General features: G+C 36.1%; 2 protein-coding genes across 2 annotated transcripts in view; one reads left to right on the top strand and one right to left on the bottom strand.

Annotated features, from left to right (window-relative positions):
- Window positions 1–312: 312 nt before the first annotated feature.
- Window positions 313–14,091, bottom strand: LOC147761590 (neuropilin-1a-like). Its single transcript, XM_087013281.1, has 7 exons — window positions 13,833–14,091; window positions 10,402–10,441; window positions 9,565–9,588; window positions 5,161–5,336; window positions 4,444–4,671; window positions 3,579–3,663; window positions 313–662 (listed from the first exon to the last, which is right to left on the bottom strand). Exons 1-7 carry the CDS (start codon window positions 13,857–13,859, stop codon window positions 313–315), a joined length of 930 nt encoding a protein of 309 aa, XP_086869407.1. The 5' UTR covers window positions 13,860–14,091.
- A 6,590-nt stretch (window positions 14,092–20,681) lies between these two features.
- The window catches only part of LOC106154780 (uncharacterized), a 32,248-nt gene continuing 26,354 nt past the window's right edge, over window positions 20,682–26,575 (top strand). Inside the window, exons 1-2 of the mRNA XM_087013647.1 lie at window positions 20,682–21,275; window positions 25,870–25,912. Coding sequence (XP_086869773.1) covers window positions 21,246–21,275; window positions 25,870–25,912 — 73 coding nt within the window. The 5' untranslated portion in view covers window positions 20,682–21,245. The remainder of the gene's footprint in view (window positions 21,276–25,869; window positions 25,913–26,575) is intronic.

Here is a 26,575-nt window from a genome sequence, read left to right as displayed (position 1 = left end):
CTACATACTGCAGCAACTGAGCATGGGAAGAATCGAAAGAAAAAAAAAGGAAAATAACCTTTTTAATCTTATTTATTCAAAAATGCTGTTTATTTGTCACTCACTCCTTTAAAACGGTAACCAAGTTCTTTAGCTCTTATACTAACGCATTTGCACTTGCGCTTTGGCCCTTATGACCTATTTTATTGTTTAGTGACTGACGTTAGCAATGCATGATAGGCCATCAGCGAATCTGATAAGCTTTATGTAGAACAAGACTTGATGAATTTGAATATGTTTTCTCTTCGCTATTTCACCCAGTTTCCATTCCTTTCATTTCCAAAACCGAGCACCTCTGCTTAAGTAACGGTAACAAGAACGCCACCTACTCTGGTTGCTAATAATCCTTTGTGTAACGTTCGCCGGTCTGGCTAGGTTGTTAGTACCATTGGCGTATACAGCAAACACGTAATTGCTATCTGGGTTAAGCCCGCTCACTGTGGTGTATGTCTGGGTAATTCCACTCATCGTCAACTGGGGTGTCTCCGCATCAATACAGTCGTAAGCCTCTATGACGAAATTTTGAAGATTGTCCAAACCTATGGTTGGTGGGTCCCACGAAAGCGATGCTGACGTGTTGGTGTGCGCAGTTACGACTAGGTTGCTGGCAGAACCTACATGACCTGAGAGCAAGACAACGGGATAATTATACATGTATCAAACATCAACTTCTAGATTTCCCGATAAGTTTGTAAGTGCATTCTGGAAAACAAATGGTTGTAAACAGTAATGTCATCAATGGGTTTATATATAGAGAGAGGGAAGACTTTGCGACAGGGTCGAAGCTGTTCCAAATATCGTGCGCAAATAGCGCTATACCTTGCGCAAAAAATTGCACGGCGAAATGTTCATCAAATGATCTTTTTGTAAAATGATATTTTGTTTAACTGCGCAAATTGCGAACATTTCGTGAAAGCCAGTTCTGTTTGATAAACTTCGTTTTATTTCTTGATCAAATAGAATTATGTAAGTTTCACGTTCGCAAAAATTGGTTCTAGGACAATTTTCCCGCACAATTTCCCCCAAGACAAGAAAATATACTGTTTTTGAATTATCCATTGGACATATTTGTACATTTCTTGAATATTTTACTGGACATCAGAAGACAGAAAATGAAATAAAAACAAAAGGGTTGGCTATCAATTGTAAGATTCAGGAAGATTAGTTACTCTGAGATGTAATCTTATTTTTTATGCAAAAGATGCAAATTTGCCATTATACAGGGTTACCACTTAATATGGAATATTATTTTTTGGTGAGTAAATTTTCTACAAAATATTTAATTTCTCTCTAACTACTTTAAATCCAAAGTTGAGGTGTCACTCCATGTGTAGCCATGTGTATTACCTTATTACCACACAACTCTCGAAACAAATGATGCATGCAGTTGCATGTTCTGTGGTCAGAAATGCGAGGGGTGGTCTTTTCGGCAATTTCTGCCCTTGTATAAAAACGCATGGGTTTGGTCAATCTTTGGAGTGTGTTTAGAGAAGCAACAAAGGGATCGCTCTAAAACTTGACAGGTACATGTACCTTATTGAAGATATGGTTCGACAGCTAAGCAACGCAGCTTACTATGGGACTCTTGCTCTCAAAGAAAATGTCCAGAAACGGACAGCCATTGCCAGGTAATTCAACATTTATCAAGAACCGTTTGTAAAGTCCTTCAAAGAAATGATGCAACAGGGGCACCTACTCCAATACCTCGACCAGGGTGTCCGCGTATCACACCGAGAAGACAGGATCGCCTTCTCCTTAGAGGACGCCGTGCTGGTCGTACAAAGACAACCAGTGTCCTCAGAAAAGAGAGGCAGAATGTCATTCAAACGCCCGTTTCAAGGTCAATCGTGAACAAGAGATTACTGCAAGCCGGTTATTTTGCACGAAGGCCAGTAGGGAAACCACTGTTAACAGCAGGTCATATACAGCGATGCCTGCAATGGGCTGAGGACCACGTGCGTTTGCAGCCAAAATACTGGAATCACGTCGTTTTCAGAGATGAGGCCAGATATGGATTTTTTAGGGTTGATGGTCGGATTCCGTGTCCACCGACGTGTACGACGGGCATAAAACGATGATTGTGTACTGCCTAGGGTGCAAGCAGGGGCTTGTAACGTCTCTGTCTGAGGAGCATTTCATGTCGGTGCCCAGAACCAGTTGGTTTTTCTAAGGGGCAACCTCAGCCAGGATTCCTACAGAGACATTCTACAGCAAACGATGCTTCGATTGGTAAGAGCCATCTTCCGGAACAACTTTGTGTACCAAGACGACTGCGCAACCCCACATCGAGGCCGCAGAATCACTGTTTTTCTTCAAAACCAATGGGTTCAGCAACTGCCCTGGCCTGCAAACTCTCCAGATATGAACCCAATTGAAAATCTTTGGGCAAAAGTAACTCACAGAATTAATAGCTATGGTCATCGGCCGGTAAATAGTGATGAACTGCGACAGGCAAATATCACTGCGTGGAATGATATCCCCATCCAAACTCTAAAAAAACGTGTTACAGGGTATGCCATGTAGGATTAGGGCGCTGCAAGCGGCTGCTGAAGGTCATACCCGCAATTACTGACTTTTCATGATTTACTGTAGTGAGTTCTTTGACTGTGTAACATATCACTGTCCGGAGGCTATCATTTACTTTAATATCTTAGATTTAAGTTAATACTGACATTAAACTGTTGATATGGTTTTCTGGGGGTGTTCCTTTCTTTTGAATTGCATCTTATGTCAGATTTGATATCATTGACCAAAATATCTCACAACAGAAGACTGGATGTTTTTATTACTCAGTGGCATACTTTTTTAATGACTCAAGCCAAGAAAAATTTAATCAGTACTCAAAAATAACAATGATAAAAATATTCCATATTAAGTAGCAACCCTGTACATGTCATTTTTAATCCAAAAATTCTTCTGTTCTATCTATTTTTCTAAAAGGAAACAAATGCCATTTTATCTGCATTTCATTTGACTTTAGTGATTTTCTGAAGAACAGATTAAGTAAATAATAATGATAATAATTATAATAATGATAATAATAATGAAACTAGAAAAAGAGAACAAGTTTGGAAAGCCTTTCTTTTTATGTTGGGGGTATAGTGGTGAAACAATAGAATGACAGTTAGTTCCTCAAGGGATATATTACCTTATACCTGGATGAGTGAGATTATTTGTATAGGCCATCTCTACCTAGGGATGTACCTTAATTAAAGGCATGCAACGTAATTCAGAGGGGGCAATTAAAAGTGTCAGTTCATCAAAGTGATACTTGAATGAGTGAAATACATTTTGCTTAAAGGCAGGTAATTTTTTTCGATAGCACATAGTTCATTCTCAGTATGATATTCATGATAGCAAGAGGTTGTCCAGGGGGAAGTTTTCCCGGGGGGATTGTCCGGGTGAAAATGTCCGGAGGCGGATTCCTGATACCGCCAAAGTCCTAGTGATCCCTTAGCAAAAAAGGTAAAAGGCAAAATATGTAAAATAAAATAAAACACAAACTTTATGGAAGCACAATCTCCAAATAAATACATTACCTGCACAAAGTGTATCGTTAACGGTGACGTCATCAATACCTATGTCGCCATAGTTACTGCTGCCCCGTATGCCGTCGAATTTGACCTGCGAACAAGAAACGATGTCACTGACATAAAAAGAAAGAGAGAGGAACACACGTTGTCTTGAGAAGGATATATTCGAAATGATAAAAGCCGTTTTACTTTGGTCGCCGGTTCATAATTACCTTGCATGTGCATGACGCTGTGAATAAAAACATCAACACCCAAGGATTAAAACACAAAAACTTTTCACCATGGTATAAAAAGTATATTGCAGCACTAAGACCTTGCACTCAGAAAGAACCAAGATTGCCTCGCATCCTGTCGTGTCCTTTAGAAATTACTTAATCGTATGCCGCTATATACATCTGTAGAAGTTACACACTGACTAGTATCCCCTTTTTCGTTTTCGTGGTTTCGTTTCATGAACTAATAACTTACGTAACATATTACCATAATTGACTTGCAGAGATGAGTGAAAGCAGTTAGTCATCCAGTAGAATAAGAATGATGAATATTAATAACTGTAATACTGGAACTTACATTTAGCAAGTATAACCTACGTCGCGGTCTCAACCTGGTCAGTCCATCCAGTACAATAAATTACCTTAATGGTTAACCAGGAGAGGTCTCACGTTATTTCCTTAAAATGTAAGTTCTAGTATTAGAGTTATTCATATTTCTAATGACTTGCAGATAATTAAAGGGACAACCAGGAAAGATAAAATGCAATTGACACTCCTTGCGCTTCACAAATATCTGGGTGTATTGCAGTCTGTAAGGTAGAGATACAATGCACGTTTATGTGCGTTATTATAAATAACTCGTTTCATACATTTATTACCTGAAAAGAAGTCTCAGCCAGCATTGCAGATGCTTCTACATATTTCCACCTATTTTCTGATGTACCATCATCAAACGAGAAGTCCCTCGTCATATAAACCGATGACGTCACAACGCTCATATGTAATTCACCAAGCGTTGATCCATACGCAAGGTACCAAAATGAGACGCACACCTGACCACTGGTCGAATTCATACTTGGGGTCAGCAGTGCTGCTATGTCACCTTGCTGAAGTTAAAGAAGTAAAGGTCAATTTACATATATCTTTGGAGGCTATACAGTCGCAAAATGAATAGGGAAGCGCATGCGTATGTATGCGCCATCCATGTACATATGGTGCGTGGATAAACCTTCCCAAAAAGCAGCCCCTACCTTGGGAATTAATCAACCTATCTGTATGTGGGAAATTGAAATTTTAATAAAGAACAATTTATATTTTAAAAGATATTGCTTTTTATCCTTTTTTTACTGTATAATAATTTAGTGTACATTCCAATCTTTTATTCGGATATTTCATTCTCTCTTTCTTAGTCATTTGTAATCGTCTGTCATTTGTCAGACGATGTATAGGTACGTACATGTATGGAATGAAATGACGTGGTGAGAGGGACATAAATGCGTAATATGAAGCTGTCGTGAAAGCTTCATGTTCCCATTTTGTGAATTAACTACAAATGTTACTCAGCAATATTAAATAAAACTTAAAATGTAAATTACGTTTTTAGTGGAGGTCTCTATGTACATGTAATAGCCACTGCCTGTCGTGTGGTCAGAGGAGGGCCCCGTGCCAGAGGTAGGTGTGGACCCCACCTTTCTCGACCAGTCGAAATCATTGCTAACAGGACTTAGGTAGCCACAGTCATCAGTGTCGAAGTCACAGGAATGGATATTGTCTGAAATACAAATGTCGTCTCTGTAAGTTCTCTGTATGTGTAAAGATAGGCCTATATAAATTCTACCTTTGAACCTTTTTACCAACACCAAGGAGGTTGTTGTCTGATTGTTTGTCATCAAAAAAAAAAAAAAAAAAATCAAAAAGTTATGGACCGATTTTGATGAAATTGTCAGGGTAGGTGGGAAATGGGTTAACTTAGAAGTGATTAGTTTTTGGTGGTGATTCGGATCAATAATCAACCAATAATCAATAATAATCAAAAATCGCTGCCTTGGCGGAGGTCTGCGCTCTCGGAGTGCTTTTCTAGTTTTAAAACTGAAAGACATGGATCACATTCGTGTCTCTCTCTCACTGAATCGGTACGAGCAGTTCATACAACAGTCACATGGACATTCAGATTTTCGTTAGTTTACTGATCAACTGCAGCATTGTTAAGTTAGCCCCTAAAATAAATAAATGATTAAATAAATAAATGACAGAGCGAAAGAACATTCAAACCAGCCAACCAAAGAGCAAGCAAACAAACAGATTGATAAAATGTGAAAATAAGGAATTATGTCAAATTTAAACATAGTTTTCTTGCTAAAACCCCGCATATTTCCACAAAATATAAATCTACTGTTCACCATGTCAAATATAATATAACTATTATATTTGTAAATATCTTTTCTCGTCTGTCTGCTGAAACAAGTCACGTGGTTTGATGGGGTTCCCAAAAAATGTGCACAGCCCGTACGTATCCCACGATTCCGCACTGCAGTTGTATGAATCACGCCAGGTATATCGTCAGATGCCGACAGAGTAAGTAAACCAAATATTCCTTTCATCGTAGCAGAGCACCATCCATACACAGTGTCGTCGATGAAATTATCAGTCGTTTTCATATTGGTTGCCGCCTTGAACGAACTTGGGTTGGCTTGCGTATCGCTTGCGTTTATGCGATATACAACATTGTTCAAAAAAAGTTGCCCCATCCCCGGTTTGATGTACTTTTATTTATAAATGATCACATCACAGGAGTTAATTCTATGAATGGTGATTTTCATTCCAGATACCATAACTAACATGATTAGTGGTACAGAAAATACAAACTAGCGGTTAAGATATCCATATTTAATACCTTTTATTCACATTTATTACATGTACTCCCTCAAATCCGATGTTAAAGAAATGCCTATTTAATTGAATTGACACCACCAAATGTCACCAAATTTACACACTTTTAGCATTAGGGTGTGCTCGTTAAATGTCACGTGTTTATAAGCGTGTGTGTTTACCGCGTACTGTAATTATCTCCTGTAGACGGCGCCTTTAATAAGGGTAACAATTCTATTTTGTGGGATATTGCCCCATGTTTCCTAAAAAGCTTGGCAGAATTGGTCCGGACTATTTGGAATTTGGTTCTCCTCTGGTTTGCACACTTCAATTCATTCCACGGGTGCTCAGTAGGTTTATTATCTGGATTCAAAGATGGTTTCTCCAGCCTCAGTTCATTGGGCTTCTGCAACAAATCACTCACCACTTGAGAACTGTGTGCATGTGTGCTGTCATGGTGAAGCCTGGATCACCCCGAGGTGCCTTCTTGCAGATGGAATGAAGTATCAGTTGAGAATGCTAGGTTCAGTGACCCCAGAACTACCAGAACTTGGTCAACCATCACTAGGAACAAGTTGGTTTTGGTGAAGAATCAAGGTATTTCTTGCATGCCTTCAATGGTCAAATAAGGGCCCGTAGACATGTTGCAGAATGCCTTTTGGTAGGTTTGTGCAGGATAATATCGCCTGAGGTGTCAGGTCAGTCCACGTTTGGAGATAATTCCAAGCCCATGGTTTTAGTGCATTGTTCTTTCCGGAAAAGAAAGATACTGGGGCAATTCACTGAAACATTCTTAACAAATATCTCATTCCATTTGCAAGAGGTGACTTCAGGGATACTGCAGGTGTCATCGTGGAAATGCACTTGCTCACAACCCTCTTCTGCTGACTGATTTGTTGCAGAAACCCAATGTTCATAGGATGGAACAACCATCTTTGAGCCCTGTTATTAACCTTACTAAACACCTGTGGCATGAATTGAAGTGTGCAACGCAACGGAAAACGTAACTCCTGATAATCTGGACCAACTTCCCCAAGCCCTTTCGGAAGAATGGGACAATATTCCATAAAACAGAATTGTTACCCTTGTTGAAGGCAGGCCGCGCCACCTACAGGATGTAATTACAGTACGCGGTAAACACAAACGCTATTAGACAAGCGGCCTTTAACGAGCATGCCCTAATGCTAAATGTGTGAAAATTTGGTGACATTTGGTGGTGCCATTTCAATTTAATGGACATTCTTTACCTCTGTGAAAATCACAATGAAACGTCGGATTTCAGGGGGACATGTAATAAATGTGAATAAATGGTATCAAATTTTGATATCTTCACCGCTAGTTTAATTGTATTTTCTGTATCACTAATCATGTTAGTTATGGTATCTGGAATGAAAATCACTATTTATAACAATCTTCTCCTGTGATGTGATCATTTATAAATAAAAGCACATGATACTGAAGGTTGGACAACCTTTTTGGCCAATGTTGTACACTGTATACCGGTAGTAGGCCTGTACATGTATATCTTATCAGTTAGCCTCACTCTGAAGTAGCAAGCTGTTCATAAGGGGCTATTTCTGTCTATCACAGAAGAGCATGTGATTTAGATAAGAGCAATTAACTGCCTTGATTGCACCAGGGAATTATATCGGATATAATTCCCTGATTGCACTCAGGGGGACTTAACTGAAGAATCCCCTGCATTAGTTGTGGAAAACAGGTGTTCCTTTTAATCTTGAAAATGAACTGATTTGACTTTTTTTTTTTTTTTTTTTTGAAAAGAAAACCTCAGTTATAAGTATTTTCTATGCCGGCAGCTAGCTGGAAATCTCTTTTAAGATATACAGGCCTACTACCGGTATACAGTACAAACTAGCGGTGAAGATACAAACTAGCGGGTAAGATATCCATATACGCAAAGAATTACCAGCAATGTAATCGTCTTTGAGATTTTATCTCAGTGTCACAGTACAGAGAATAAATATCAATTTGACCAGAGTCATATCTGTGAATATCTAGTGAAAAATCAACCCGTGGTCCTTGTAGAGCGTACCAACTGGCTCCGAGACTGATACTTCCTTCAATAATTCGGTCAATAGGCGCGCAGGTCGTCTTTTTTAAACAATTTTTACGGCCCCGATTGATTTATTGACTTTGCGGAACAAAAGTCGATGTTTGCTTTGGTCACCTTTCAGATTAGATATGCGCAGCAGTAAACAGAGACGGCAGTATCTGTTTTAAAGGTTGGAATTCCGTAAGATGGTTCACAGTGAATAATTAACGTATATATACATACTTTGGCACCCTGAGCTTCAGAGATAACTTGACACTAACCTCCTCACAATAGCCTATCTTCATCGTGTCAAGTTACCTCTGACCACATTCGATTGCCCCCGCCGCCCGCCAATCAAATTTTAAGCCCGCACTCAATGACTCATTGAACGATCTAGCCAATGAACGCGAACGAGTCAAAGCGCGCTTTGTTCAAATCCGGACCAATCAGAGATAAGGCTCAATATCAGGGACTTGCCGTAACCTGTGGGCAGCACGCAAAATACATCATCCCTCAGTAGATAATGATGCAGGGCTTCAAACTGCTCTGGTTTCAATTCCGATATACTCATATTTTGCAAAGAATCAAGAGATAACTTAACACATTATTTTACGTAGTCACTCGTAGAAGACGCCATGCTTTCTTTGTGTACGGTTATGCACTCGCCACTACTCGGATGTCTCCGCACTCGACAATAACTTTGTTGTTAGTATGGAGCTTGCGGAATCAGCCGAGGATTACCGATTGACGGTCAACCAATCAGCGTTTTCACCAAACTTTGGTGAAAAATTTTGAAACTTGGATTCGATTGGCTTATATAAACTAGGTCAAACTATTTTGGTCAGAGATAACTTGACACGATGTGTCAAGTTATCTCTGAAGCTCAGGGTGTACTTTGGGGATTGAAGCATAGTTATTTTATATTTATATTAATATTCTTACAATTCACCAAGTAAACACAGAGCTGCTATGGTCACATTTTAAAATTAATATTATTATTACTATTATTATTATTATTATTATTATTTGATACCGAAACTGAGATTATCACATTTTATCTTATAAGTCTATTACTTACCAGCAGCAACTGTGGAAATGAATGCTGAAAAGTAAAAAAACGAAATAATCAAATGATGATACAAATGCCATCGACGATCTATTTAGATCAAAACTACAATTAAAGGTTGTCAGCGTAGTACATTTCGTTACAACAAACGTGAAATATCATTCAATCGAAACAAACCTGAAGGGGAGCAGTGCATATTTCCTATTGTGTACATAAAAGTACTCGCCAACTAAATAATACCAAATTTCATTCAATAAATATTCCACCTCTCCATAATCAAAATAAGCCTAGATAAGTGAAACTTAATAGGTCTACATGAATACAGGGTACTATCTCGTGTGAGACTGGACAGCTGGGTCATCACTTGACCTTTACTTGACCTTCACACTTTAACGATTGACCAATAGGAGAGTGGAACCAAATACTTTCATGCGTATCAATTTAACCTAGTATACGTAATGGTGACCGGATTATCTGTTTAAAAACAAAAGGAGTTTTGTCTGATAAAACTGGTTCATTATTCATGTATGCCACATTTAAAGCATTGTAGCTTAGGTGGCTCTGAGCAAATGGAAATGATAGGTTAAGTTTTGTCTTGAGGACTACGTATCGAAATACCAGAAACGTTTTGCGGTTGATAGAACTGGTTTATCATTTACTTATGTCCCCTTTAAAACATTCAAACTTAAGTGGCTTTGAACAAATGGAAATGATAGCTTTAGTATTGTCGTGAGGACTATTAAAATTCCAGAAACGCTTTGAGAAATGAGTTTGGACGCAATGATTTCCATGAAAGATTAAAGCTGAAACTAAGCAGACTACGTTCGAAATACCAAGTGTCCTACTTACCTACGAAGCCAAAAACATGGAGGAGCCGAAGCCTAAGAAGCTGAAAATACAAAATTAAACGATACTGGTGGCAGATCGAGTACATTGGTCTCTTTGACAAGGATAGGACTTACATGTGTAATCATGCCGTTTGTTCATTCAAACACTCGCTCTCCCCCTCTCTCTCTCTTTATCTCTCACCGTACAATTTTGCAGTTCACACTATGAAAATTTGTCTGCATATACATTGTAGATGTCGTCAATATGCGCATCCAGTCATAATTGCTTTACAAAATCATACACCAAACTGAGTATGTTGACAATAACCCCTAATAAATCCCCTTAAATGTGACAAAGACAGGTTTAAAAAAATGTTCAAAATCATAGTTTGCAATACTGTATAAAACCATACTCAGAAGCTGAACATCTCGATACCGGCAGCCTATCTAATCTTTTAAGATTAAAATTTACTATTAAGAAATAATTTTATACTAACATAACGATGCCATCTTGTACAAAGACGTTTCCTATAAAGAAGAAGAGACTTGTTGCACCGATGACCTATCAAAGGTCGAGGCTAGCGCCGTCAAACTAGCTTTGTCTATATCCTCGAAGTGCGGTTTCGAACATGTATAAAACGATCCAATAAGTGGGTGTCTATTCAAAGGGATAATAACTCTTCGTAGGAGATATATATTTCACAATAAAAACATTGTGAATAACTCATTGAAACATAATATATTCTGTTTTACCACAAAAACGGCAGTTATAGCTATTATTCTGTTATCTGAGCTTGTCTTTCGACCACGTGACCTCCACTGATGGCTATACTCTGTTAAAATCTCTTAAGAGATTTGAACAAAAAACCAAACTTTTTAGAAAAAATCCAGGGAATAACTTTGAATGAAAAAATGGATTCATTTACCATTGGTAAGGATGGGAAAACTGTTGTTTACTCCAGGAAAATTCATTTTTTGGCCAAAACGAAGAATTATTATCCCTTTAAGGCAGAGACGGATATCATTTCTGGTGATGCGTAGTTTATATATAGAAATGGTAAATTTGAGAAATTTGAAAAGCGTGGCAGTTGGTTTTCCGGATGGGTCAAGGTTAATTGGTCGAATTTTTTTAAAAAAAGTTATGGATTTGACCGACTTTGTATGTTCAGTGTTAATAATTTATGTGCATGTTCAATTGAGCTCAATAAATTGATGTGTTCTTTCATTGTTTGTGGAAAAAAACCAAGATCACATGCATGCACATCACGTGCCTATTGCAAATGCAAATCGTGTGGCGTGTCCTTATTTTTTTTTTCAGATAAATAGCTGTTCTTGTGGTTAATGAAATCAAAGACCTGTAACAACTAGATGTCTAAAAAAAATAAGAAACGTCACACGACCAATTGACAGAAAACGTCACAAAGCATCTGGAAAAGATTTACAGAAATGAAATACCAAATATAAATTGTCATACGTATACACTTTGTATATATTTTAGGAGACTTAAAATTATCATTGCTACCAGTGATATTCACGGGTAGCTATCTGCTAAAAATTTACTGTACTTAGTTCAAAAACCGTTGTTTCGGGACTGGTTTAACTCGGGCTAGTGCTTCAAGCGCTCAAAGTGAACCAAGCTATGAAACGCGTTCAATATCAATTTAATTTTTATATATTAAATACATTTCCGGAAATTTCAGAAAACTTCCCCGTCATGACCAATGTATATTGTTGAGAAAATTGAAATCTTCAGAGCTGGATCGAGTTCCAAACTTTAAATTTTTATTGCCATAGGTCACATCCACCATTTTTTTGCAATATAGAGGCATATCGACCTTGTGGATTAAGTGATAAGTGTTGAATTTTTTTAGAATTGTAAAAACTTTCTCAATATTTAGGCCTAACGCCTTTGGTAATTAAGGGATAAGTGTTAACATTTTCAGATGTTTTTTATATATATTTGCATTATGAAGGCCTTACACCCATGATGTGCACTTTAACTGCGGCTCTATTCTCGACCAGTTTGATTTTAGGCATACTACAGTCAATAATAGCCATAATAATCAATAATATGACATAACTGAATACAGATAATAACGGGATAACGGAAGGAAGATAGCCTTTTTGTTTTATTCCGCTTGCTTATAAAAAGCACATAAATTTCAAGTATCATATTATTGTCAGTAAACGGATTATTCATTTAAAACATTGTTTTAGATAAATTAAGGTAAACATTATTATTATAATATAAATCAGTCCCGTAGCCAGGGGGGTTCAGGGGGTTCGAAAGAACCCCTCTTTTTCCGGAAAAGGTCCCCTCTGAGAAAAATTTTATCTGTATCCTAAAAGTTTCATGATCGAAATTCATTTCATTTAAGAAAAAGAATCCCCCTTTTGAAATAGCTGGCTACGGGCCTGTAAATAATATTTTACATAACAGTTCCAGACGGATTATTGATTGAGGGTTGTTTTAAAACAATAAATAAATACCTTTAGTTTCATGGACGCATGGGCATAAAAACCAAAAAAGTTTTTAAAGTAAGTAAGTTCATAAATATTTCAGAGCAAAAGCATCCATCAGCTTGGTAAACTAGTAGATATGGTCCAAAGATTGCCATTTGTACTCGAGCAAAATATTCGCGTTTACATGTTTGCTTACGGGAATGTTTGCTTACATGTATGGAATTCAAATCCTTGAGCTGTGGGTATTTCATAAACCGATGCAGGGAGAATAAAAAAACAACAAGTTGGGAATATGAGTCAAACGTCTGTGGCATGATGCCCTTCTACACATGACTAACTGTGATAGGAATGAAGCACAGAGAAAGAATAATCCAACATGACCAGGGCTCTGAACTTTGTATTTCTGCTTGTAAGTGGACTGTTGATATAAGAATCGGCCTGCCTCATTTTATGGGTTTGTAATTCAAAAGCAACTCTTCACGTAAGCGTAAAACTGGTCGTATAACTGAAATATGATATTACAATTTATAAAGTAGTATTATAATATAAGGAGTACAATTGTGCCTTGGTCTTAACGTTGAGATGAACCTCCGACATAAACCACTGTTTGAATGAGAGAGACAAGTTATTGTCTGTTCTAAGCACGGGTGGCCAATCTTGTAATGTTGACCTTGCATAATTAAATTTTCTCTTCCTCCTGATGGCTTGACTACTTATAGGTTGCCAAAATGCTATGTCTATCAATCAGAAAGTCTTTCTCTCTATCTATCTATCTATCTATCTATCTATCTATCTATCTATCTAAATACAACCATATCAATATAGCATCAATGGTATTTTTTGTGGGAATTTGCCTATAGGGATGAAACGAATTTTCACGTAATTTGGTGGTCTACTTGATACTCTTTTTTTTCGGCTGTTGTTTTTTTTGGACATGACAATACAATGCATGTTTTCTAGTACACGTTATGCCATAAAAATAATGCTTACCATCTGAGTTCCTTCTTTCCGGGGCATCCCGATCTGAACAACACGGGCTTGCACGAGGACGTTAAGCCGGTTAACTTGATCTTTGCTCCAGTAACAAACTTCCTACCGTGCTTGGTACGTGTGTAATTTAGTGCTTTCTGAAAATATATGTGACGAATGTAAATCCTTTCAATGTCGAGTAACTAAATTTACTCGGAAGTTGATAAAGAGATCGTCATTTTTGGCGGCACGCCGTTTCTCCTTTCGTTGTGTTTAGTGCCAGAACTGCTGAAATAGACGAATCTAGACGTAATAGATCCCAGTTACGAATAATCAATTTTCAAACATCAATTATATCCGAAAACTCGGCGACGACGACCCACTGTTTGTAAATATAACACAAATCGCGCAATCTGTATTGATTAATACCTTCAAAGAAATTAAGCAAATCTTATAACAGCTAAGAGGCTTTCAGTGGTCCCAATTAAAAGGGATATGCGGTTTTCAACTATACAATCACATGCATAAAAACCAATTGCTATTCCTATTGGATTTCGATAACTAATATTCTGCGCTTCAGTACACCAAAGGAATAATAATCGATGGCGAATTGATCCTGATATCGGGGGTTAATTTGCAATACAAATCTTAAGAGAGATATTGATCTGAAGGCGAGGGTTATTGTTCAGGGTCGCTTTGAATGCCTCTGGCCAAACAACAGGTCTAAGGCCGCTGTCGTAGACCGAATCACGGCCTAGGCAATAAAACCAAGTGCAGTTTAGCGGTCTCTCACATTACGAGTATCCTTTATTGCTTTTTTACATAATGAAAAAAAATCAAAGATTGGATTTGAAGGATTTCTATTATGTAAAATCTATCCATTGTTCAACTACGAAATTTTACTTGTTTGCGAAAACGTGTGTCTCAACAAATTGTTGCCCCGATTTTAGTTTTTTACGGAGGTTGCGTATACATCAAAACCATAAAAACATAGCACAAATGCTTTCATACTACAACAGGCTATGCTCTCCTTTATCCACAAAATGTGTAATTTTGAAACAATTTTTCACATTGATTGTCATTCTTTTTTTTTTTATTTCATTTTGTTTAAAGCTAAGAGTTGACAATACGTATATGTGAACAGTACATTGATGGTGTATTGAAGTACTGTTTAGCATTTATTAAGGCTTGAAATAAATAAAATGCAATATTCCCGCCAAGCATTTTCAAATTGTAAAATGCTATCCGCTTTGGGCTGAGTGAAATCAATTCTGACGATCATTAGAGATGCGCATGTAACAAACAGCTTAAGTACAATATGCACTATTTTTACATCTTACATCTCGAAAAAATGTCTGAAAAACATCAATTGCAATGTGTGAGGTAACATATGGGACGTTAAAATTCTTTCTATAGGTTCATTAGTGATTGTGGTGTATATATCGTATCGTTTGATGAATTTAAAATATGTAAGAAATTGATGAATATTTTCTATGTAAAATCCCTTTGCCTAAATTATCATTTTTCTTGTACCAAATTTAAAATAAATCAAGTTTTGTTACTCATTAGCAGTTCATGACTCAAGCATGTTACGTGCGCATGACAGTAGAAACGGCAATTGGGTAGACTTGGTGTTTTTATCAGTAGAAATACTAAGCCTTCTAAGATACAAGTTGGTTCAATAGCAAGAACACGCGATCAAAAGATAGTTGTCTTTGCTATTCTTCATGTTTCATAAGCATAAATTTCCATTATTTTTATTCACTCAGCAGCGTTATTTACCAATTGTTTAAAAATGATTTATAGGAGAAAAGTCTAAGTTGTATTTCTCTTTGCAGACCTAATCATCATCGCCATGGTAGCTATGATAAACCAGCTATAATATTTAAGAATAATTAGAAATAAAATGAAATATATGCAATTAAGAAATTTGCACACCATGTCTTTAACTATGAAACCATCCATTATTTGAATCTATCAATAACATGTTTCAATGGATAATTTTATGTGATAATAATAATAAACAGTTTAAATTTAATAGATAACTAAATAGAAAAAAAGACGGCCATGTTTGCCTTATAAAAACGAAATAAGATGAAAGTGAAATAATTGTCACAGTACTCAACATACTATAGGTCTATATACAACTGCTGTATCAGTAATATTTTAATATCAATTATTTATTTAATATCTTAATCTAGCTAAAACAGGAAATGAATACACAAACCACACATACAAAGAAACACGTTGCTCGTGAACCAGATGATATAAAAAATACAGAGAGAGCGAGAGAGAGAGAGAGCAATTTATATTTAAAGAAATTGAATTTTATTCATTGCATCACCCTCAGTTTACTGATAAACTTAAATTTTTTCTGCTGATTTGTATTTGATTTTTGATAGAATAAATAAACAAATAAATAAATAATAAAATTGCGAAAACAACAAAGAGACCTTCATATCGTTTTTGAAAACACTACAGAATATTCTAGAAATCAATTAAGAAAATATTTCAGATATATCTAATACTTACATGAACCGAGCCTGACGCAAAGAAGATTTCTTATATACGTAGTTGTCTTGTCCCTATCTATACGCCGTTTAAATCGTCTTAAAGGGATTCTAAACAAATTATAATTAAGTTGTTAAAACAACGAAATGTGTTTCAAATCGTGATTCAAACCATTATATAATATTTTATGAAAGTATTGAGCAAAGTGATTTAGAAATCAATGAAGAAAACACCTCACATCCATGTGATACGTGCACAGCAAAGTTCATTAAAAAACATTGTCGTTAAAATATATTGTTTCAAATCGTTCTTGATTACATTATAAATATCTTAGAAATTAATTCAGAAGCCATTTGACGTGATACTTACATGTACCACGCCTGACTCAAACAAGACACTTCGTGCACTGCTGTTCCAAACTATCGACCGTTAAAATCGCCGGTCTGTTAGCTATTGGCATATATAACACCTGGGGCGTATCTTATTAAAGCCTATGTTGACAGTCCGCTGCGACAGTATTGACCGTCCTAACGGTATTGTCAAGGGACACGTCTTACGCTCTAACATGGGTGACCCTGAGGGGTTTATCATCGACCCTAGGTTAAGTAACTAGACCCCGTTAATTAAGAATTCTGGAGGACTTGCAGGTTAGAATGATAATTATTTACTCTTGACGCCGTGAGTGTCACATCAGCTGTCTTGCCACACCAAGCGTGTGTGACATGCCACGCCTGTGACGCTATAAGACGCACGAGAAATATTAAACTTTGTGTATTTTAAATCAAACACTGCTGGCGAATACAATAAAAAAATGATTGGGCATTTCAATGAAATATTAATTTTATTTTCAAAAACTGATGCAGATAGGTCTGAATATAAAGCCATCCGATCGTTTTTCCTACTGAAACATTCAGATATTTCTTAGCAAATGTTCATAATACATCAATATTATTATTATTGTTATTTATTGTTATTATTATTATTATTATTATTATTATTAAATTCTAAATACAAATTAACTATGTTACTTATGTCATTTTTTTGTTCGTTCATTTTGAGAATAGTACATTATTGCAATGAATATGACCCATTTGTTGAAAAATGATAACGCCTTCTGCGCAATGATATTTAAGCGCGATGATATTAGCATATTCTGTTCAAAATGAGGGGTTTGAGGGTCGGAAACGTGTGCGATTTCCATTTGTATGAACATGACAAATAATGCACTGCTACACCTTAGCTCTCAATGCTATCGTGTATTTCTAGCTCGTGGACAGTGCAATATGTAATACCTACATTGTAATAAAAAACATGCAGTGCTATGAGTAGATTCTTATATATATTAGTTCGTATCATGGAACCTGGAGATTGCATTGGTATTTTGAGAATGTTCTTCTATCATTAAAAAGGAATATCATAACAGATATTTTTCAATATTCAATTTATTACATTATTTTGCTTATTCTATGTATATCGGTGTTAAGGTCAAGGTTTTGGACAGTCCGGATTGGAATAGGTAGCATCACACTTCATTATCGAACTCATTGTTTTCATTTTGTCCGATAAATAATTCAACACAAAATTTTTTTGTCATTTTGTTGGTATAAACTTGAAACCATTATTTGTCTCGTAATACCTATCGAACCAAAAGTATGCCAATTATCGTTTTTTCGATGTGTTCCGACGATTTCTTTTATGGTTACGGAAATATTTATCACCCCTACAGGGGAAGGTCGAAGTATGCTATCGACTATAATATTTATTCAATCGCCAATGGACGGGCAATGTGTGCTCATAACGCTCTTTTTTATCGAAGCTAATCATCCTGAATTATTTAAACGGCAACAAAACATTTCAGCTGACATGTCCTTGGACGTGTCTTTAGCGCGTTTTTAAGTTAGATATCGGTCGGTAACGTTTGTAATTCCATTTGTAGTGGCAAATGCTTTTTTAGTCATTCCTTTTAGAGAAATCTAGCTTGAAGAGTGTTCTTTGTTTTTGCCCCTTGTGCTACTAAGAGTTTGTGTTTAATTGGCAGTTAAGACCTCTATTTTTGTCACGAGTTCGGGGGGGAGGGGGGTCTGTATGCGCTCCGTATGTGAACCTGCAATGAATAAATGTCAGATAAGTGTAATCTAAGCTAAGAAACCAGATTCTAGTGACCGAAGAAAGCATTAAAGAGGAGTGGAAACTAAATTGAAATTCCCAAAATAATTCTGTTTAAGGGTAGTTCACATGTAGTAACAGTAACAGTAATAAAATACTGTAAATTGAACGTTATCTTGTATCTTGAAAGTTTAGGTACCTGGGTTAAATTTAATTGAGGGTTTTCTCTTTAAACATATCCCAATAAAAAGATTGAATTGCTATATCGTAACCTACAGCTAAAGGGTCCTAAATTCTATCAATCCGTGATGTGTCAAAGTTTTGGAAACTTTTAGCGAAAGATATAAAAAGGAAACGCATTTGTTTTAACACGAGCAATAAAACTGAACACCAGTATGTGACCAGGAAAAATAATTTATCTTCAAAGTTGCCGTGGTTGAGCAAAAAGAAAAAAAAGTCGCTACTTCGGTTAATATTTTCGATGCAATAATATAGTAAAATAGGGTCCATCTTTTCCTAGATCAGTCTCGTCATCTCTTATTCAATTTTCTATCATCCACGGCTTTCATTATTACTTTAAATCCTCTCGAGGTTCTTATTTGCCACGTTTGCGGCTGAGCTTGGTGCTTTTGCAAAACTAACGCACTGGACACTATAATACCCTGTCACACCTAACACATTCCCGCTATCAACTGAAAGCTAAAATTTCGATTGATAAATCTTGTATGTTTATTTTACAACGTAACTCGGATCTAGACAGCCGATTCTAGAGAGCCAATTCAGTTTTTCGTCTAAAGAAGCCCTAGAATCTTTATTACAGAGAGGGCAATAAAATATAAACATAATAAAAAAGGAAGTATGTTCAATGCATTAGACGGTTTGATACTTAAGAATCCAAAGCTACCTGCATCTCAAAGCAATCAAGCCATTAACAAAAAAAAAAAAGACGCACTTTTTATTGGCACGATCTTTCTAGAAGCCTTGTTTCAATTGATAAAAGCCACTACGACATCCTGTATTTCAAAGACCGAAATAATGGGCTTGCTTCGAGTCGATCTGGGCATCAAATCAGCATATGCATATCAATAATTGAGACTAATTTGCAGTAAGCTCTCAAACACAGGGTGCAATAGCTGACCATATACCCAGGTAGAAAAACAATAATGAAAAAGGAAACAAGCAGATACGCAACCGATTGAACAAAATTGTGTAATCACGCACAAAATATATCGGAAATCACATAACAATGAAATCTCGCTCTAATGCGCGAGCATGAATGACAGGGGAAGGGGAGACGCAACGGGATGATTATTTTGTTTATACCAATCGTTAATGTAACTACAATAACAAGAAAATAATGAGGAATCGAGTGTGCTCTGTTATAAGAAACGGGTCCAAACAAAAAGAGAATCGACCCGTTCAAAAACAAGTAGCAAAGTCTTATAAAAACCAAAATAAAAAAAAAAAAATACTGTTCATCGTGGGGTTTCACTAACCCTGAGTATCTTAGACCGCAGGCATCATTACATCATTGTCAACACACTTAAGTCTATCAGATTAAATAAGAACTAGGAAGAGACAAGGAAACACGGACGCAGGTTTGTGTGAATGACGTTTAAAAAGGAATTTGAAAATACCTTGGGATAATTTAAAAAATGACATTTTATGAAACTAGAATCTTAATAACTTTTCAGTAGACTTAATGAAACAACGGACATTAAAGTCTACATTATTATCTTAGTCAAAATGACTTAATTATCAATAATTCTTCTTTTCTTTTATTTATGTCATATAAATCATATTCATATTGTAAAGTATATTGAACATTATTTGGACTTTAGAATGATTATTATTATTATCATTATTATTATTACTATTATTATTATTATTTCCAAAGACCCTGTTTCATTTTTGAACATACGCATTTAAACTGTAAAGACTATCGGTCATCCGGCTTTATTAATTATCAGGTTTTAATAATGTCATCAATTAAGCTAATGAATATAACCAGTCAACCGGCTGTATTTTACTATTAGGTATTGAAGTATGTATCTCGGATTTTAGAAAATGACAACATCAGTAAAAATAATAATGAGGCATGTAATATAATTGACATTGACTTCTTTAAATTAGCTTAATGAGAAAGGTGAATCAAATACTTTAACAATCCTGTTCGATTTTTTGTTCATGGTCCAGTTAATCAAACTTCAATCGGGGGAAACGAACAGCTGCAGCTCCCGTTATGTGACGAACACATTTATTCGGCGCCTCAGGCCGGAGGAGTAGTACAGGCACTAGTATTACCGTACCGTTAAGGCGTCTCACGGTTCAGCGGGCGATTGATCAGATATCGACTGATGTTCGAGTCGTTCTACGTTGGTCACTGTACTGGTAACCCGAAAGCACGAGAGGCGAGAGAATTGTCGGTGAATCCCTTTCCAGATCAACGGGTTGAGTGCAATGTGTAGGGTTACAAAAAGTTTGGCTGGAAATGGACAAATACCGTAAAATAAGCTGAAATAGAATTGCAAAATATACTGACCGAAATTGTAACAGAAATAGATGCACTAATGCTGGATGTAGTACCATTCTTGGGATTGCTAAATTTAAGTTTCACTGCGACAAGGAGGCATCAGACACGTAAGAAAGACACCTGATAAACCCAGAAAATCTTAAAGAACGGATCCCAAATCAACCACGCTTTGAGGTCAAGCGAACTTAGCTAAAGTTGCTTTCAAACGAATACTCCGTGCTTTGATTTCACGGCAGAAAGCTTGAATTGCCAGACGATCCTATAAAGACAGTCAATATCAAACTATGGTGCTTCGCTCGATCGCGTGCTCTCTGGTAAGTTATCAAAAAGCAAGGACACGAATGTTTTTCTCTCGCTTCGGAATAGGTCTGCCTCCAGGTGCTATTGACTAGGAAAAACCAGATTGTTCAAAAATATAGTTTTATTAATGTTTTTTTTTCAGTCTAGAAGTTTATTATTTTCTAGTTTGGCCCTGCCCTTCATTTCATATAATTTTAATGTGGTAATCAAGTAATTAGTGGGGCCTGAAAGTAAATGGAGTTTCTTTGTTTTTCGTCTATTTAGCTACATTTGTAAATCCAAACTTTTTTTCACGATTGGAAGTGTATATTAAGAGTACATGTTTGCCGATTTTGTTAATATTGATATTATTGATATAATTATTATAACTTTAAGATGAGAGAAATTATTATTAGCCTCATTAGCTTTATCTGTTGCGTTTTTGACTCCCCGAACATTATGACTAAATGGATAACGTTTATGAAACTTGTTTCCGCATAGTACCTAATACTACGGGCTAAAGTAACTCTTAATAACTGAAAAAAAATAATTAAAAAAAAAAAAAATATATATATATATATATATATATATATATATATATATATATATTTTTTTTTTTTTTATATGGGTTATTGTCTGATTAATTGGTATATTTCTAAGTTTAAGATATTTTCACTACTTACATGTAAATATTATTGTTTTAAAACCACAGCAGGCAGTACTTTTGTGCTCCCTTACGGCTAAGTCCCACAAAAATTGTCATGCACATGGTTAAACAACTATTTTTCATATGCTGTAAATGTGTAAAAATATTGTTGGAAAATATCCCAAATAAATGTTTTTGTACCAACAAGAAAGAAAGTATGTTTGATAAGCTCGACAAAAAGAACACAGTTCGTTTCACAACCGCACAACTGTTTTTCTGATTAGGAAAATTGCTCTGAGCGAGTCAAAACAACGTGAGAAAAACTTTTTTGTTTTTAATTGTTGCTTATTTTTCTTATTTATATAGTGTTTTAAAATATATAATTTATGCATGAAAATATCCAAAATGATGCCACTGCATCGGATAAAGTGAAATATTCTCCACACAAACCACTAAAAATCATGTCTTTCCCAGCGAAAATGAAAAGGCAAAGTGTTTATCAAATTACAATCAAAATGAAAAAATTAACCCGGAAATATCTCACCAATAAAAAAGTACTGAGATGAAAATAGAAATAAATATAAAGCTTTTCCAAAAGAATAAAATGACAATCAAACACATTCTAAGAAATATTCTGGTACATAAGATCCATAGAATAACATTGGAACGCGTCCCTTGGGTCACATTGACTTTAAGTCATGCATTTATTTATCTTTCCTTGATAAAACCAAGGCACCACCTTTCACGCCAAGTAAGATGATCCTTAGAAGTACAAATGTCGAAATATCGATCATGCTTTTGTATTCATCCTGTCTACATGTAATACAGCATTAAGGTACATATGTCCGAATATCATGTTTCTTTTTACATAGTATCTAATAAGTCATTAATTGACACACGTGGTCTTGCTCACATGGCAATTGAAAATGCACGGTTTTGTCCGCCTTGCAACATTACGTATTGTCACTGAAACTGAGAATTGAGGTGGCTTCCACGAAGGCTATTTGTAGCTTTTCTTTTATCTTTACTTTGATAGCCAGCAAAATATTTTAAATGGAATTTAATCGTCCAAGCTATGACATACATTGATGTTTCTAATCAACAAAATTTCGTCAATATTTCGGGAAAAATATCAGTCAAATCTAGCTGAGGCTTAAAAATAGATAACGCCGCGTTTTAGCTTTTAATGCGTGTAGCTACATGTACCTACAGTTATATTTAAACCATTTCTCTTGCTAAGGCAATCACCGAGCATAGAAAAACACGAGCACCTGCGAATTTGATTCAATTATTATCACGACAATTTAAACAATATAACGCGTGGAACCCAAACAAGGTCTTGAGAAGTAACATCTGATGACATTAATTGCTAAACAAAGTCTACGTGACAGCCCGAACCGTATCGAAACACAAAGGAATGGTGATACGTCTGTCGATATTTGGAATGGAAAGTGAAAAACGCCTGAACTTTATATGCATGTTGCTATAGGTAGAGTAATGAAACAAAATTTTCAGAACGTGGAGGTCGTTATTTGTTCTTGCGGACAGTGTGGAAAAACAGACAGATGGCCACTGTGGTGCACACAATGTTTTGGACATTTAATACTCGTGTAACGACAACACATATGGCAATACAAGCAAAACAAACGGTTACTACAAATTGTAGTACGGTTACTACAAATTTTAGTACAAGAATTCGCAATATCCTTCATAGCCGCAATTAGTGATATGATATGCAGTATAACAGCATATATTTTTACTTAAATTGGTTTTATAGGCCTGTCTCAATCATGAACAAAAACGTTGAGTACGGTGTTCAACAAGAGATCAAAGACATGCAAATGAATAAATAAACTATCAAGGAAATATATACATAGTCAGGTATTCTAACAAACACCCAAAAGACAAGTGACATAATGAAAATCTTCTTTTGCAAATTCCCAAACCAACAATTCAAGACTATGCACACCAATAATAAAAAAGAAAACCATGCTGATTTGAATACATACATGGAGATGCTACATATATGTGACAGTGGTGACATGCGGTTTATTCATTTTTAGGGGCGTTTTTCGACTTTCTATCGGTATATTTGTCAAAGAGGCTCAATACATTGCCTCCCGCTCGCGATATATGCCTTGAACACGTCTCGCCGACCCTGAAGGTGTCACGGCATATATCACTCGGATGATAGTGTATTATGTCACCCAAAATCAGACCTTTTTTCTTTACACTAACACCCCTCAATTGCGGTATCTGAACGATTCATTGCTATGTCTCATCTTTTTTTATTTTCGCACAAAAAAGGATGTTTGTGAAACATTCGTCAGTTTTACACATTCAGTTGGGATCAAAAGCGAATTTTATGGTTTTTTTTTCTGATCAATAAAACCATCCGATATTACGTCTTGAACATATGCCCCGAGAAAAATCATAAATCACTTATTGCGCATTTGTTTGACAATTCAATGCAGGGGTGAAAAAATCAACACTTATTGTGCAATGGCGGTACGTCAGATTAAAGAAATCGATACAAAAACCATTAAGTTCACGCCCTTTCATTAATGAAAAAATACATAACCCTTTTGGACTTTATTTGATTTGCCATAAAGCTAGTATTTAAAAACGTCTCCGAGATTAAGGTTATACAGCAATGGAAAGAGGTTCTCTCGCTTACATGCCTTGAAATAATTCTCCCTCTAAAGGCCTTTAGTATTATTAACGCATACAGATTTGTTGAAAGGAACGCAACGCTGCTCCAAAGCTTCGATGATATTTGACAAGATAATGCATATACATCTACAGGCCAGTAATCAAAATGATGATATATAACCCGACCACATGCCCCAAACGGTCTGCCCTAGTACTACCTTTAGGCTTGAACTAGTACTTTGTTTAAATTTTTGGATGCACTCTTCAAATTATAATATTTCCTTCATATTATAAAATCCCGCGTTAAAGGTCCTAAAATATTGTGTTATTTTCATTCAAATAGCATGTGATTGTTTTAACTACCTTCCCCAGGCTGATTTTTATCCACACGTTTTGTATAATTGTTCAGCGTAATTTATGATAGCTAAAATATTACTGCTGTGTCCTTAAAGGTACATACGAACCGAGCATCGGTGGAGCGTGGATTCCCAGTAACACATGTAAACCACTTCTACGTGATTCTTATATAACTCAAATAAATTCGACATGCCAAGGGATAAACTGACTAGATCACTCGATCAGCCATAATAGACCTTTAGACTGCTCCTTTCTTTAAATTTTTGGTTGTAAATTTAACCTACTTTCGTGACCTACTTTCCTGCCCCATTGACATATAGCTTAGAATGCCAGCAGAAAAATCCGTTCAAACATCATTTTCGGGTAAAATTAAACAATGCCTTTTGGTAATTCTCTTAGTTATACTACTTGAAACTATATGCTGGCATTTGGTTGGTTTTTGTGACAAAAAATTGACTTTGTATGCATCTTTAAACTAGTCACGTCATTGTTCGACTTTGTACAGTAGTTTTATTAATATATACGAGTTAATAGATGTGTTATTCATATTTTGGTAACGCCGCTGTTTTTACTACCAAGAAAGGTTCACATTTTTCTTGTCAATAACGCAAACTCCTTGTCCTATAACAGGGTCCTACACACTGTCTATGGGGAGAGGTCATTGCTTATACTGAGTAATCAATGATTACGTAACCAAAGCACTCAATGTCTAGGTCGTTCGATCCAGATGTTACGAAATAAGTAGTAATTTGTTTGCCGATAGAGCACAAGGCAGCTTAGATACAGGCTGGGTTTAGCAAACCAATACTTTGAAATGACGACATGATTCCGTAGCCGCTTTCCCCAATTCCCTCAAAATATCTTTAGATCAGTATAAATACACAATTAATGTCCTCAAATTTTTTGCCTAATGCGTTTGCAGGAATGAGGTAACAATACAATACATGTTTGACCTTGTGTTTTATCTTTTGCAGATATTCACCCTAGTGATAGTTGGAATAAAGAAAGTAGAATGTCGTAAGTATGGACAAACTATTGTGTGTGTGTGTTTGTGTGTGCGTGCTCGCGCGCGCGTGTGTGTGCGTGTGTGTGTGCGTATGCGTGTGATTGGGTGGGTGGGAATGTGACAGATCTAGAGGGAGAGAGCGTGACAGAGAAAAAGAAATAAAGAATGATAATATACATATATGTAAAGAGTATGTTTTTAAGATCGTAAATATAGGATAAGCCAGCTTCTAACGACATACAAGCGAAAATTCTGGTATGTAAACGGTGAAATCGATACTTCGATTTGCTCCTCCACGGTATGAATTCTATTACCAATGAGTTTATTTATTGAATTGTTGACATTACAAATCAAACCGTCACGGTAGAGAAAACCTGACCAGCGAGGCCACTCACGCGAGTTAAACATGAGAAAAGAAAGGCATGATAATTAGAATAGAAAAATGCTGCGCAGTTGAATTGGAATCATGTCCGAATATTGACTGCGAGAAACTGCACTCCCTAAAATTCACCTTAGCATACTGTGAATCAAGTGATTTACAATCTAATCTTAGAATTTCAATGTTTATTCAAACCCTTAAATCCTATTCAAAATGTGTTTATTCCAGCAATTTTGAGCTCGTGAGTTCACCTGTGTGAAACCAACTTGGTGAAATTTAAAAATGACCACGTCGT

Source organism: Lingula anatina, chromosome 5 (assembly GCF_051362555.1).
Source record: "Lingula anatina isolate TDL-2025a chromosome 5, LinAna3.0, whole genome shotgun sequence".
In the NCBI taxonomy this organism is placed as follows: domain Eukaryota; kingdom Metazoa; phylum Brachiopoda; class Lingulata; order Lingulida; family Lingulidae; genus Lingula; species Lingula anatina.
Note: the sequence above shows the minus strand (reverse complement) of the source record. Positions and strands in the feature narration are given on the sequence as shown.